The sequence below is a fragment of the Ursus arctos genome, unplaced genomic scaffold (assembly GCF_023065955.2).
Source record: "Ursus arctos isolate Adak ecotype North America unplaced genomic scaffold, UrsArc2.0 scaffold_21, whole genome shotgun sequence".
In the NCBI taxonomy this organism is placed as follows: Eukaryota; Metazoa; Chordata; class Mammalia; order Carnivora; family Ursidae; genus Ursus; species Ursus arctos.
In genome coordinates, this window is record NW_026622886.1 from 30028381 (window position 1) to 30044238 (window position 15858).

Below are 15858 nucleotides of genomic sequence, written 5' to 3' on the forward strand. Positions count from 1 at the left end.
TTCCATTTTAACTTCTTTCTAAATAAGATGTAGAAAAAAGATATAATTTAACAAACTCTTATATATAACATTATTTTTAAATGTATATAATGTATACTATAGCTGTGGTATTACTTAAGCTAAGAAATAATACAGAATATGTTTAATGTAAAAACTGAGTAGGCTATTAGAATAGGTATTGTAAACCAAATTCAGATCTGATAGAGTTTAATTTCCAACCCAGAGAGAAACAATCACAACTGGCTTGTATCAACACTCTTCCTAAGAGCAAATGCATACACAGTTATTGAAAATGCAGAATTGGAGCATTTGAAGTCCCAATTTCAAGATGAAAAGTATAATATATTTTATGATTTTTATTTAGCACCCAAATCCATTTCTTAATGGAAAATAGAATAATTAAGCAGTATTTTTCTAAAAATGTCTAAGTGAACTTAAGAAATATAAATCACAAACTATTGAAAGTAAGAGCATATTCAGTTGTTTGAAGAACAGTCAAATGTGGAGAGAACTTGTGAGACTCTTCACGATCTAGCGTTCTAACCTCAGTTCACCTCAAAGGCTTTATCTCCCCAGGTCAGGCTCCCAGTGACACAGAACTGCTTTCAACTTTCTAAACTTTCATGCTCGTGGGTGATTGTGACCTTGTGCAATTGCTCTTCACTCTGCCTGGAATATTCTTCCCCCACTCCAGGATGGGCATCCTTCCCCAGTTCATCCTTCATCGAATGATTCTTGAATGTTTTTCATTGAAAAAGCTTTCACTATGCACCAAAATCTGGTTTTCTTCCCTTCCTGCATTACCACTCCATATATTTATAAAAACCAATTAAAATTTTCTCTTAATTTATCCTCCACTAAAGCCAACCAAGGATATTATCAGTTTTCCACGGTCCCCAGGCCTTAATTCAGTGCCTGGCGAATTGTAGAGAGTCGTCAGGAAACGTTCATCTTAAGAATGGTGATTGTACAACCATGTACAACCATGTACAACTACCAACCATGACAGAGGCTTTCAAATCTATATGGCCTTGACTTGAGAGAGGACAAGCTGTGGTCAGGAAAGTAAGACTTGCTCACCACTAGGTTTAGTAGGAGATGTGATAGTTTAATTCCTCAGTGGTAGGCAGAAGCAAAGAGTTTTGGAATTCCAAAGAAGGGGAAACCATTTCTGGTCGAATAAGTCTTCAAAGAGGAATTAACAGTTCAAAGACAGGTAATATATTATTAATTAATTTTTAAAAATAATTTTGTTCAATATTAACTTTTGAATAAGCTTTGCAGTCTGTTTCCTTTATCTTTTTCTAACAACGAATTATTTCACATCACATATTTTATATTTTTCTTTTAAAACTTAGTAGTATAGCATGAACATTTTCCTCATTTCATTAAATATGCAATTGTAATATCATGTTTAATTGCTGCATAACTCCTTCATGGAAATACCGTAATGTATTTAACCAAGTCCCTAATATTGGACATTTGCTTTTTTAACAATTTTCATTGTATTCACAATACCATAGTAATATTGTTGCATAACCTGTTTCCATAGCAATATTTATGTATAGGGCATTTATATTCTTATTACTTTTAAGTCTTAATCACTAAATTATATTGTGTAGCCTTTTCCACATCCTTTTGTTAACATTGTTGGTTAAATTTATATTTTTAAAATTACTACTAAAGTTAAAATTTTTTCATATGCATATTGATTTAGTATTTAAATGAATTACCTATTAGTAATCTTTTCCATTTTTCTAAAGGATACAGGAATATTCCTCTTTTTACTAATGTGTAAAAATTCTTTATTCAGAGAGGATATATACCCTTTACCAAGTATTGATGCAAGTTACATAAAAGATAAGTTGTATCTACTTGTTTTAAAAATTATCTACTGAATACTTTTTCTTCCTTTTACTCCACCACATGGAAATATTTATTCATTTCTAATACATTTTTTTTAAGATTTATTTATTTATTTGACAGAGATAGAGACAGCCAGCGAGAGAGGGAACACAAGCAGGGAGAGTGGGAGAGGAAGAAGCAGGCTCATAGCGGAGGAGCCTGATGTGGGGCTCAATCCCATAACGCCGGGATCACGCCCTGAGCTGAAGGCAGTTGCTTAACCGCTGTGCCACCCAGGCGCCCCCATTTCTAATACATTTTAAATATGATTTGCTTTGCTTATAAATTTCTAGTAATGAATCCACCATATAAAGTGAAGACTAAAACATCTTAAAGTCATCACCTAAAATTATATATTAGGATTCACATTTTATTTTGTTTATTTACTTTATTTTTATTTTTAGAGAGGGTTAGGGGCAGAAGGAGAGAGAGAGAGAGAGAATCTTAAACAGGCTCCATGCCCAGTGTGGGGCCTGATGCAGGGCTTGATCTCATGACCCTGAGATCATAACCTGAGCCGAAATCAAGAGTGGGATGCTTAACCAACTGAGCCACCCAGGCACCCCAAGATTTACATTTTAAAAATAAAAAGGCAGTGTATTTTTTTAAAGAAATGTTATCGTGTCTCCCAGAATACTGTAACTAGTTCAGACCATACAAGTGTTCCTTTGTGTTTAGGGTTGGGTTCGGGTTCCTCGGTCAGGTGTATCTTGCTTATTTCCCCAAATTCTCAAGAGAAAAAGACAAGGTCGCTTAATTTTGTTGTTGTTGTTTAACCGAACAGAACTTCTGTCTGATTCTGCCTCCCTTCCTGCCTGCATGCAATGGGCCGGAGCACCAAAAGGAAAATCTAATATTTACATTTATTATTTTCTTGGGCCTGCCCTAATTTTCCAGCTTTCTGTTTCTTCTTCCGGAGCTGCTGGCAGGGACGGAGATATCAGCTCACTGAAATATTTGGTTGAAGAGGGATGTCATAAAGAATAAGTACATGCTTTAAATATTTTATCTTCAATAAAAATATGTAAATGTTCGGGCACTTGCAAATGTAGATGAAACACTTAGGACTTTTCTTTGAGTACAATTCCAATGCCTGGATTTCTACGTTATCTTTCTTTTATAACTTCATCCATAAAACATCTTTAATTTTTCTAGTTTGAGTTTCTTTTTAAAGTGATAACTTCGAGATACTCAGAAAGCTATTTGAGCACACGATCCTCCTGGACATCTACAGTTTTTTTCCCCAGACTCGGATGAAGTTGTATCTCATTGATAACATTTTATAAGATTTGCCTATATCTGTCTTTGCAAATTATTCATCTCAGTGTTCATACGTGAGTGAAACTTATTTTCATTTTATGTAATATTTACTTAAATTGCCTAACTTAAAAAATAGTGCAGTAGAAAAAAAATAGGTTTGGGAACATAGAATTCAGCAAATTTGAGCAGAAACGTAAGGCTTTAAAATAGGCATCAGTCAGCACAATATACATGGGAAACAGCATTTATGAAACGGAAGATTTACTGGAGTAGAGATTGCTTACCAAAGTTTCTAAAGAAATTGTAGTAAATTTCTAATGAAACTGTGGTGCTGTCCAACATCAGTGGATGCCTGTGTCAGGCGCTGTTAGAAGTGCTTCACATGTTACAACTCTCAGCCCCCCAACAGCACTGTGAAAGAGGTACTTTTTTTTATATGTATCTGTTGTATAGATGGAAAAAACTGCTATACAAAGTCACACCGCCTTGTGGTTTGCCCCAGAGTTTATGCTACTGTTAAGTACACCCTCCTGCTTCCTGCATCTGCCTGTTTCCTTCTCTTTTACAGCATTCTTCCAGTCGGCTTTGGTCCCCCTTTTCATTATTAGTAACCTCATAATAAAGTGAGGTGCAATTGTGCAAATGCTAGTCTTCATATAATGAGAAATATTTCTCTTCTTATATTGAGAAACATAAAATCAGATGGGGAGAAATGTGGATCTGGGCCATTTTGAATGTGAAAGTAAATGTCAAATTTATTTACTTTGTAACTCAATTATTAAGTAGAGTAATACTGCAAAATGACCTAGGGAGTAACAGAAGTTACTTCCAGGTAGGTAAGGTTTAGGATGATTCTGAGGTCTTGCTGCTTTACTTATTTTCTATTTCTGCCAGCAAGAGAAGTGATTATTTTCCTATAATTAATTTTCATGAGTTATCCCTTAAACTAATTTTAATATTTATTTTTATGTTGTAACTCTCTCCTGAATGATTTAATTAGGTAAGTGTTTTAATCCTGATCACCCTTTAGGAATTTTCCTCCCAGTTCTCATTTGATAATACTGTCTTCTACATACTCTACTCCGACTGGACTAAGGTGAGGCAATCGGGGCACATCAAGTTCAAAACTGAGGGAGGCATGTACTGTCAGGTGCTGACCTTGCATTTGCACAGCCATAAAAGTGAGTGCTTCCTTAAATTTAGTCTCCTTGGCACCTCACCTGCCTTATCCTAGTCTCGGAACCGTATCAGAATTGATTATATTATAGTTTAAAATTTTCAGTATTTTTTCCTAGTATGAAGTACGTTCCTAGCCCACTTAACAGATGTAGAATCTAAAACTTAGAGAGGTTTAGGAAATGTCCGAGGGTAGTTACTGAGAAGTGGCATTGCTAGAACTCAAGTGTCTGCATTATAATTTGGTAAATTTCCAGATAGTTGAAGTTTTAGAAATCAGCTATTAGATTCAGAATATTAATCACACACACCACACACACACACACACACACACACACACACGCACGACCACAGGTATGTATTCTCCAGCTCAGATATTGGGGGCTGCAGCATGGACTGCCAAGGAATAAGTAAGTAATTTTCAGTGGCTCTCAGAGAACCACAGTCAAATTATGTGATCCTTGTCCTTTATTCTTTTGCAAGCTACTTTTTGCAGTCTTTATCTTCAGACCCCAGGCACAGTATCCTCTGTCCTTTGGTGGCTCAAAGCCTTGCCCTCTAGCTGTTCTCTCTCAGATACACTCTTGGCTGAAACGCTTATGCTCTAAAGCTCCCCTTGATGACTTACCTAGGTGAAAGTTCCATACCTTTAACTGGTGGTGAGGAGAAAGAAATCCACATAATTGACTTACAGCACATGGGCTTGCTTATAAAATCAACTTGTTGAAACCTCGACGAATGTCTAAATGATTGGGTTGTGCAGAAGCTATTTCATGAGTTACTTTACAAGATTCTAGAACAGACAGTGCTCCTCACAAGTAAAACTACAGGTCAAAGGAGAACAACTGACATACAACTTAGGAAAGTTTGCCAGCCATACTTGAGGAAAGTGCCCTGGGTATATATTATTTTCCATGTAAAGCTACAGATAAAACCATGGCTTCCAGCATCTTGCCCATTCCAGAATATGATGATAGACTGGCCAATATAGACTTTAAGATAAACTCTGAAGGGGATTATACATGTACGAATTCCATTATGAGATAATACTGGTCAACTTCCTCAGAGAAGGAAGGAGATCTTAATTATTTGGATTCACAGTTAACATAGAAGTTACAGAAATCGTCGTAAAATGAGACTGGCTTAAGTGAATTTTAGGTGACCCATCACTGCAGCTCACTTCGAACAAACAGTACAGCCGTTCAGGTGAAGCACTGTGGTCACTGGGTGTAAAGGGTATGTGACACATGAGTGTTAAGTTCTTTTTAGTATAGTACACTCCTCACAAAGTTAATAAAAGCAGTTGATTCCAAGTGATTTAATGACGCATACATTCACATGCCTCTGCCTGTTTATATGGAGCACCATTCCCAAAAGCTGGAGTACAGGGGAAGGGCTCTTAATAACATACATGACTCCAGTATTCGAAATACGTTTATAGGTGCACATAGTTTTATCTTTTAGGAAAAAATTCAGATATACTCTAAATTCCAAAACCATAGGAAAATGAGAATTTTACACATACAAATTTTACATATATGATGCCCGTCCTCTGGGATTTTTTTAAAAGTAAGCTCTATGCCCAGTGCGGGGCACTATTTTAACTCCCCTGTGTTACTCTACTATATATATATATATATATATATATATATATATATATATATATATATATATATAATAGATGTACTTGGACAGCCTTGCAAAGGATTTCCCAGTGAAATGGTGGAATTTAATGGAAAGTCGTTCCCAGTGGCCATTCCCATCAACCATATGTCTGATCTGTATGTTACTAACTGGACTTTGGTTTAGAAATTGTGCATTATTCAGTGTACAGAGCAAATACCATGGATTATCTTATTTAGAAAGCAAATGAGGCTTTATAAAAGAATAGTGCCTGCTAAAAAAGGAAAATTTGTTTTTACATCATGTTCTTCTCTATAATGGTATAGGACACTGCTTTTGAGAAATTGGGAAGCCTAGGTTTTGTAATTTCTGACAGCATTTAGTAAGGTTGAAAACATACCCTTTAAATTAAAAAGAGCATTTCCCTTCTTTTTCCTCTATAAGAATATAGGAAAACTACACACTTATGGAAGTATAAAAGGAAGAAATCATTGGGGAAAAGCCGATATTAGTTTCCAGACAGGTGACGTTAGTGCTTTCCGCTTTGCATTGACCACCAATTTTCTCTTTTCAAGGACATTGAAGAATCAAAACTTTGTGAATGAAATACTGGTAATTGCACAACAAAGTACCTGTGCCTTTGTTTTCTGAAGAAAACTAAATACATTCCTCCACAGATCAAATGTAATCAGTTCCTTATGATTACACACAAAAAATGGATCCGATAGCTACCTACCTTTGAGATGCAAATCTTGGTTTAGCCTTTTTCCTGATTAATAATCACAGGAGCATCATTTTAAATCTATCCCACAGGAGCTTCACAGCATGCCTCTTTCTATTTAATCTTTTTAAGTAGAAGAAAAAGGGAGCTCTGGGCAAACCAGCCATGCTGTGTCTCCTGCGCATGCTGGAGAAGCAAGAGCACTGTCGTGTTGCTGTGGTGCTGGTAACTTACAGTACTGCTGCCTTTCTTCTTTACCGCTGCTCCCCTCCCGTGGATCCCACTGCTCCCCCGGGCCTCCTCACTAGCCTTCAGGCAACGTTTGGGTGACCCACGAAGAAATGGAAAATCTGGCCGCTCCAGCAAAAACGGTTAGTCTAAGGCTTTGTTGAACACGAAGAAAAGTCATTTGGCTGCTATTGGGATGAAAAAGCTATTTTGTGTATGACAGGTCAGAGTAATGGGTATGTTTACATAGTGATATGCATGAGAACTAACATTTTTCGTTAAGGTTTTATTTTACTGCACTTGGACATTATTAAATGAAGCGGGGCTAGATGGTCATAATGTGGTTAATTCGTAAGAGTTTGTAATATGCGGACAATAATCAAGAATTTTAAAAGGCCTGTTTATCCATTTTGCAACACTGGGAATTCTCAGTAACATATCACTTAGTATTGGGTGTATTCACAGGTAATACATGTTATCAAGCCCAATTAAACTTGTAATAGAAAAGTTCAGATGGAACACTCCTTTTTTTCTTTTTTTCTTTTTAAGATTTATTTATTTATTTATTTGAGAGAAGGAAAGACGGGAGGGGTAGAGGGATAGGGGAGGGGAAGAGGAGAGAGAATCCCCAGCAGACTCCCCACTGACCACGGCGCCCAATGCGGGCCTCAGTCTCACCACCCTGAGATTGTGACCTGAGCCGAAGTCAAGAGTCCGATGCTTAACCAACTGAGCCACCCAGGTGCCCCAAAGACTCATATTTAATATAATCGTTTAGTTTCTTGTAATTAACCAATACAGAACTTAAAACTCCACCCCCCAAAAAAAATTCTGTTCATTTGATATTCAAAGCACAGGCTTAAAGATATTTTTAGTGACTTTGATGATATTTGTAAGCTTTTAAAAATATAATATTACAAATTGTCATTTTTTTATTTAAAGTAACAAAGTTGGGCATGTCATACATTTTATTCTTAGCAGCTTCTTTTAATTTAATGTCCTTTTGGTTGTATCCATATGTGAAAAATTGATTATCTAGTTTATGAAGGATAAAAATGCCAGTGTCACTTTCTAACTGTATTTCTAGTTCAGTTTGTTGGGTTTGGTTTTACTCTTGTTTACTTTTGACCATTGCTGAAATCTATTTGATTACCACAAAGCTTTGTTAAAGGGAAACCATTACTTTTATACTTCATTAATTTACTTTATGTTAGATTTCTTCATTATATGTGTGTGTATGTATGTATACATTTATGTGTATTGTACATTTGTGTATACATAATCAGAAAATTTTACTATAGCGCATTACATTTGGAAAACTACATACTTTTAAGAATTAAAAAAAAGGTTTGGAATAACCAGATCAAATGTATCATGAAAAGTCCATGTGTCATATGTGTGTATGTTTAATTGGAATTAACTAGAAACTATGTGGTTGCCCTTGAACTGCTAAATTATTACTGTGGGTTTGAATAAGGATCAGTATATTTATGTACTTAAGTCATAATTAACATTTTCAGTAACAAACAGTTTTGCTTCTGCTAGAATAATTTTACTGTCTTCATTTGAGATTAATTTATATTTATCTGCTTTATTAATCATTCCCTGCTGCTAACACAGAAAGAATCTGAGGAAGGAAGCTGGGCCCAGGTAGGAAATTCATATGCTCTAAAATAATATCATTTCGTATGCTGTGAGGATATAAAGTAAGAAACTGTCATATGCCATATTATAAATCTTCACTTAGTTTAGGATTAGGCTAATACGTATATTTGAATTTGTTATGTTTAATACTATATATGTCTTTTAAATCACCATATTTTGCAAAGTAAATGAATATCATTTCATATCTGGCCTCTTTCAAAGGGAAATTTTCTTTCTTTTTCAAAAGAATGAACTGTAACTTAAATTTCTCTGAAATCGCCCCGGAATATATTTAATCAGGAATCATTCCAGTTGGATATAAAAGGGGGTGTTAAAAAAAAACCTTATGAAACATATGCTTTAAAGTATAATGGAAAGCGTGGGCGGCCTGGGATTGAAGGCCGTGTGTCAGCCCTGAGACTGAAGGTCCAAAGTCACTTCCGTTCATTGAGATGGCGATATGAGACAGGCATCTGTACTTTGAACAAGCATGTGTGTTTGCAAGGAAGCGGCACATTTTTCAGCCATTTCCACATGACATAACAGCCTAAAGAATTAATGTGCGAGATTGCGCATCTGATTCAAAACCTTTGACTGTAAGGAAAATTTTTGGTAGTTATTAATAGGACCTGTACTGAAACATTCAGTAAATTAGGGTGGTATTTGATTTTGATTTGGTAAGAATTTCATCCTTTTTAAGAACACACAAAAGAAGGGGAGCACCTGAGACTTTCATTAGAAATACATGTTATAATTACAATTGTGAACTTGTTGTATCATAAAGAACTGAATAAAAGATATGGTAAAATTAGTACATAGTAACAGTCCTTTTTAACAGTTGGTTTAGAGGTGATGGTTGACTTTGGTGTTCATTTTGGCTGTCAGGAACAATGTTTGGTTAGATGTTTTATTAAATAGCTCAGTTCTTTGTGTTTTGTTTTGTTTTATTATATTATATTATTATTATTTTATAATAATTTATTATTATTATATTTTTATTTATTATGTTTTATTATTATATGTTTTTTTATACCCTGCTTCTTAAATACAGAGTGTATACGGATTGATTTCTAAAAGAGACTGATTCTTTCCAATGACCTTTATGGACCATTGTCTGCATGATTCACTAGATAACAACGGTGTTGACACAAAGCTTCATCATTTGGTCTCTCTAGCCTTGTTGCTCCTTTCTCTATTTGTTTACCAAGGTTTCTGTTTTCACATTGAGATTTGCCATTATACCATATCAGTGGTGGTACTAGCATCGAGGAGAAGAAAAAGGTGGAGTATTAGCTGACAGATAAAAATCAATTAAATTAAATAAACTTACAAAGAATCTTTAAGCTCAACATTTATATTATGCCATTAATCCTATTTTTAATTTAAAAATGCACATTTGTATAGAATGCAATTTCTTTTGGGAATACAAAACAAACACAATCGTTTTCTGTAAGCAGGTACCATGATACATGTACCCAGAGTTCCATTTTGTCAAATAGATCAAATACTTAAAGGCTAGGTATTATGTCTGCTTTTTTCCCATATCATAGTAATTAAATGTCAGTTATAATAATATGCAGCAATATCCTCCTATTACCATCTCATTTTATTGGCTAAGAAACTTGACTGCTATAAAACAATTCTAGTGTCCGGTTTTTCTACAGACTCTGGCTTATGGAGATATGAACCATGAATGGATTGGAAATGAATGGCTTCCCAGCCTGGGGTTACCTCAATACAGAAGTTATTTTATGGAATGCTTGGTAGATGCAAGAATGTTAGATCACCTAACAAAAAAAGATCTCCGTGTCCATTTAAAAATGGTGGATAGTTTTCATCGGTAAGTTTTTTTCAAATAGTAATTAAAATGAAACAATAAATAATATACATATTACTAGAACAAAAAACGTCTAGGAAATAGAGAATCATTCTATTCAAAATGTCTGTGTGCATATACTTGGCAGATATTTTCATGCAGCAAATCTCAGGAACTATCTAATGTAGAGCTATATACATATTATGAGCTCAAAGTTTATGGAACCACACTTGTACAAAATTCTCATGCAGTGTGAATCTTTTTTTTTTTCTGTATCTTTAGGAAGTTCTGTGTTTGTGATTTGTATCTGTGTATGTTTTGATATTAGGAAATTATTTGTTAAGAATAGAATTGTCCGTTTCTACTCTATAAATATACATATGGTTATAAATTATATAATTTAGGTACGTACTAGAAAAAATTTGAGAAGGAATTCTTCTCTGAAGAAAATGTTTGGGTTTTTTTTTGTTTTCATATAAAACTTTCAATATTTTTGTTTGTGCATTAATTTTCAGGAAAAAATACTGAATGGATTATGAGACAGCCATAAGGACACATGAATAAGATGCAAACTCTTTTTTCAAGTTGTTTACTATGTAGGGGGAAGAAGCTTGTTATCATACCATGTCATAAATGTCATGCTGCTATCTTTGTAGGTTATGTGAGAACTTGTCAGTTGGATTATGTTTTGTTTGCTTCAATTTATTATTATTTTTTTAAGATTTATTTATTTATTTGAGAGAGAGAGAGAGAGCACACCAAGCAGGGGGTAGGAGCAGAGAGAGAGGGAGAAGCAGACTCCCTGCTGAGCAGGGAGAGGGCTCAATTACAGGACCATGGATCATGACCTGAGCCAAAGGCAGATGCCTAACTGACTGAGCCACCCAGGTGCTCCTCAAATTTTTATTGAAATTCCAGTTAGTTAGCATATAGCATGATATTAGTTTCAGGAGAATTTATGGTTCATCACTTAACATACAACACCTAACGTTCAAAACAAAAAGTGCCCTCCTTAATACCCATCACCCATTTCCCATCCCCCACCCAACTCTCTCCATCAACCCTCAGTTTGTTCTCTGTAGTTGAGTTTGTTTCTATGGTTTCATATATAGTTTATTATGATAAATTAATAAATATAAATCTAGATGATTTTGGCTTGCAAAACCCTATTTGTTCACATCCTGTCCAACATTTAATTAGCGACTGGAATGAAAATGGTATAAAAAATCAGATATGTTGATGACATATAGTTAGGATAAAGAGATAATAATTGGAGCTCTTCAATTAAACTTATGGAGATGTTTTGAATCTTAATACAGTTGTTGACACTGTTGGATTAAATTTAGTAGAGATAAATATGATATAGTTTTTTAAAACCATTAAAATGTTGAATGGGAATCCATGATTTAAAAGTAGATCAAGTGAAAAAGATGATTTATACTTGGCACAAAAATCTCAGTTTTGGTTAATGGCTTCACAGGGCGTATTTAGATTGTGTTTATTGTCGAACTCAGTAGAAGTCCTGCCATATGGTGAGACGACAATAAGAAACTGTATTAATTTATGGGCATTAAATTGTTATTGATAAAGTGGTAAGAGCCTGGTGGAAAAGTTGAATTAATTTTTTAAAAATTTATTTTATTTTATTTATTTTTTATTTTGAGGGAGAGAGAGAGAGAGCAAGTGAGTGCCTGTGTAAGCGGAGGGTTGGGGGGTGGGCAGAGGGAGAGGGAGAGAGAATCTTAAGCAGGCTTGACTCCCAGCATGGAGCTGGATGCAGGGCTCGATTCCGTGATCCTGAGACCATGGCCCTAGCTGAAACCAGGAGTCGGACGCTCAACTGACTGAGCCACCAAGGCACCCTGAAAAGTTGAAAAAATTAAAGACACTTAGCTTGGATAAGGGTAGACTTCAGATGTTTTCCTGTGTTTTGATATTATTACATGATGGAAGAATAATATTTGCTCAGTTGAACATGTACTTTTCTAGTTCAGATAAGTGTAGATGGTAGGGTGAATGATTTCTGTTCAATAGAAAGAACAGCTTTGTGTGACTCTCAGTTACCCTATAGTATACACATTATTAGGCAGTGAGTTCCCTGTCATTGAACTCAAATTTTGTGTGGTTGTATTAGATTTTCTAATACTAGAATCTTTGATGACATATTTGTTCCTGTTTCCCATTCTTCAGTAGATTGACTTTTAATTGTTGTACATTATAGTAAAAATGATTATTACAATGATCAAGTTTTTTTTTTAATAAAAATTACTGAAACAGTGGGGTTCTCTTGGTTCTGGGAAATACACAAGCTTCATCTTCATGCTGTGCTTAGTTTTGACTTAAAACAGGTAGTACTGACTGCATAGTGTATCCTACTGTATTTATGTCCCAATTTCCCATCTTATAGACATTGTTGTAATAATATATATCCTCCTTGTAGTACAATTTTATATTACCTATAAAAACTTGGCAGAAATGAGCCAAGAGCCATTGGTTTAACCTCAAGCTGCCTAATGTCGATGACTGGTATTACATCAGTATTGCCTGTTTTTCCACTACATTAGTTTGCTGGGCCTGCCATAACAAAATACCACAGACTGGGTGGATTAAACAACAGAAATTGATTTGCTCGCAGTTCTGGAATCTAGAAGTCCAGGATCAAGGTGTCAGCGTGATTCGTTTCTTCTTGGCTTGCAGATGGCTGCCTTCTTGTTAAGTTCTTAATGGTCTTTCCTCTGTGTGTGCACTTTCCTTGTTTCTCTGCATATCCAAATTTCCTCTTCTTTTTTTTTTCTTTATTTATTTATTTTAAGTCATCTCTACACCGAACGTGGGGCTCAAACTCACGACCCCAAGATCAAGAGTCGCATGCTCCTCTGACCAAACCCACCAGGTGCCCCCAAATTTCCTCTTCTTATGAGGACACCTACCGGTGAGACTGGAATAGTATCCACCCTAAGGGCTATATTTTAATTTAATTAACGTTTTAAAAACCCTATCTTCAAATATAGTCATATTCTGAAATACTAAGGGTTTTGAACATTTGAATTTGAGGGAACATAGTTCAGCCCATACCACTTTGATTTCTTTTCCAGTTCCTTTGATTCTAAAATATTTTAACTCAGCCTTGTCCTTATTAAAATGCAAGGCTTAGAAATGTATCCAATGCTTGGGTGTAACTTGGCCAGTGTGTGTCTAAATTTGTGTGTATTTCTAAACAAGAAATCACTAGTAACAATGCTCTTTACTCTTGAAGCCTAGAAATTATTTTTTCCTATTGTACTCTTTCACATCTTTTATATCTAATATCACCACGTCTTCTCTCTTCTCTCTGAACATCTCTTGTTTCTAGATTTTCTTTTTATGCTCATGGCAGTTGTCCTTTTTGTGCCCTTTATTTTCACAGCATTGGCCCCTTAGTTGATTCCCCTACCCTTAGGTTAACCTATTCTTCCTGTCTCTGATTTTCCTGACGGGTTAGTCTTCTTACGCCGGAACCGTTTATGATCAATTCTTTTCCTTGTGAAAACCATCCAAATAGGTCTGTGTCACCTGGGTGTACTCCACGCTTACGCTGCATGCAGGCTTTCCTTAATGTTACCGCATTCTCCATATGTAATCTTACTCCTCCCTACTTCCTGGCATGGATTTCCAACTCCGTACAGTAGGTCTCACTATCACCACACTTTTAAAATTTCATTGGCAGTCCTGTGTTCATGGTACTCCATCTTCTTTAATAACCCTTTCTCTGCCACCTGACCTTTAAGGATCAGTCAGTTTTCTGCTCTTCCACAATATCCTTTCCACGCAGAGTTTCTTATCTGCTGACTTGTTTCTTTCACATACTCTATGACTGAGAGGTGGTGGCTGTTCATTTTGGTATGTGGTTCTCTATCTTATTTTAACTTACTCATGTTTATATATTATTTTTCTCATCAGCTTAAGAAGAAAGTATTCATTTTTTATAAATTCCTTCTTTTCATCATAATAGTGGCTTTAAATTCTTTCCAAGTGAGTAAAGTGTTCATTTGTCTGCAAATAATGTCAAAATAGCTTAATGGAAGACAAGCACATATGGATGAACAACATAATCCATACTTATTTTCAAGTTACGGTTTTCTTATTTTGAAATTAATATTTTTGCTCTTTAGAAACATTGTGTACTTGAAATAACTGTAGTTTATTTCCCACCAGTACTAAAGGATTTAATTACAAATGTAATCTGTTATTTCATTGCCCTAAGAAGTAGTACATAATGATGACTATGGTTAATCAAAGAACATTTATTATCTGCTGAGTAAATTCAGTGTGTTTTCTTCTTTTTTTAAAAAAATAACAGAACAAGTTTACAGTATGGAATTATGTGCTTAAAGAGGTTGAATTATGACAGAAAAGAACTAGAAAGAAGACGGGAAGCAAGCCAACATGAAATAAAAGGTAATATGTCTTTCTTTCATATCAAATGCCTTTTTTTCTGGGGTTTTTAGCTTTCACTTTTATGAACCGCAAATGCTCTGTATGTTACAAGGTCACTAAGTAACATAACTATTTATGCCACTGTTTAGAAGAGTGTCATCATTATTTCTTTTTCGCTACTTTTATGAACATTAAACATAAACGTAAAAAGAATATCACTTTATAAGGTGACTATCCCATCTAGGACATATTCTTGATTTTTTAAAAATTGCATTGACCTCTTATGAACAAATGAATCATGAACAAATGATCATGAACAAATGAATAAATTGAGATTTATTCCTCTGAACTTAATTATACATTCTGTTTGTTCTAAAGATACCTCTGTGTAGATATTTTTGTCAAACTTTTAATAGAACATTCTCATTTGATTCAGAGAAACATGGTATATAATTTATTTATAGCAGTTCATCTATATCATTTGAATTTTATTTCAATGCTTAGAAATTTTATTTTTGTATTATAGTTATAGAAATTATATACGGTTTTATATAGAAGTTACACAGAGATTTCTCCTCTGTAAATGAGACTAATCCATTAATAATTTTAGCTATAATTGTAAGTCAAAGAAATGATTCAGAAGCATTACTAATTGCTGCAACTATTGTGTGTACAAAAAGGTTTGATTTGAATAAGACACTCCCTATTACAGATTAGAAAAGTATTATACTTAATAATTAATTGTCTAAATGTTGAGAAGTGCTTTAATATACAGGGGAAAGAATTGTTCAAAAGAACATGTTAGATCTTATACTTACTAGACACCACTTTACTTTTATTATTATTGAGGAGAGAAAATTTAATTGTTGGGTATAAGTATCTATGAGTCTTTTTCGGTAAAAATCATCAGTCCACTTAGGTCCATTTATATTTTTTTAAAGGAAAAGAATTCTCATTAAGGGAAATATCAACAAATTTTTTGTAGTAGATTTTGGATACAAGCAGTGTCTCCATTTACTGTTCCCCAGGAGTTGATATGTGGGAGCATTTCATCAAATTCAATAGATGT

General features: G+C 34.6%; 1 protein-coding gene across 2 annotated transcripts in view; it reads left to right on the top strand.

Annotated features, from left to right (window-relative positions):
* The window catches only part of PPFIA2 (PTPRF interacting protein alpha 2), a 465096-nt gene that overhangs the window by 436039 nt on the left and 13199 nt on the right, over positions 1 to 15858 (top strand). For both annotated transcript variants that reach the window (XM_026499958.4, XM_044384552.3), the window contains exons 23-26: positions 6994 to 7056; positions 8534 to 8563; positions 10204 to 10397; positions 14713 to 14810. In XM_026499958.4, the coding sequence (XP_026355743.1) occupies positions 6994 to 7056; positions 8534 to 8563; positions 10204 to 10397; positions 14713 to 14810 (385 nt within the window). The remainder of the gene's footprint in view (positions 1 to 6993; positions 7057 to 8533; positions 8564 to 10203; positions 10398 to 14712; positions 14811 to 15858) is intronic.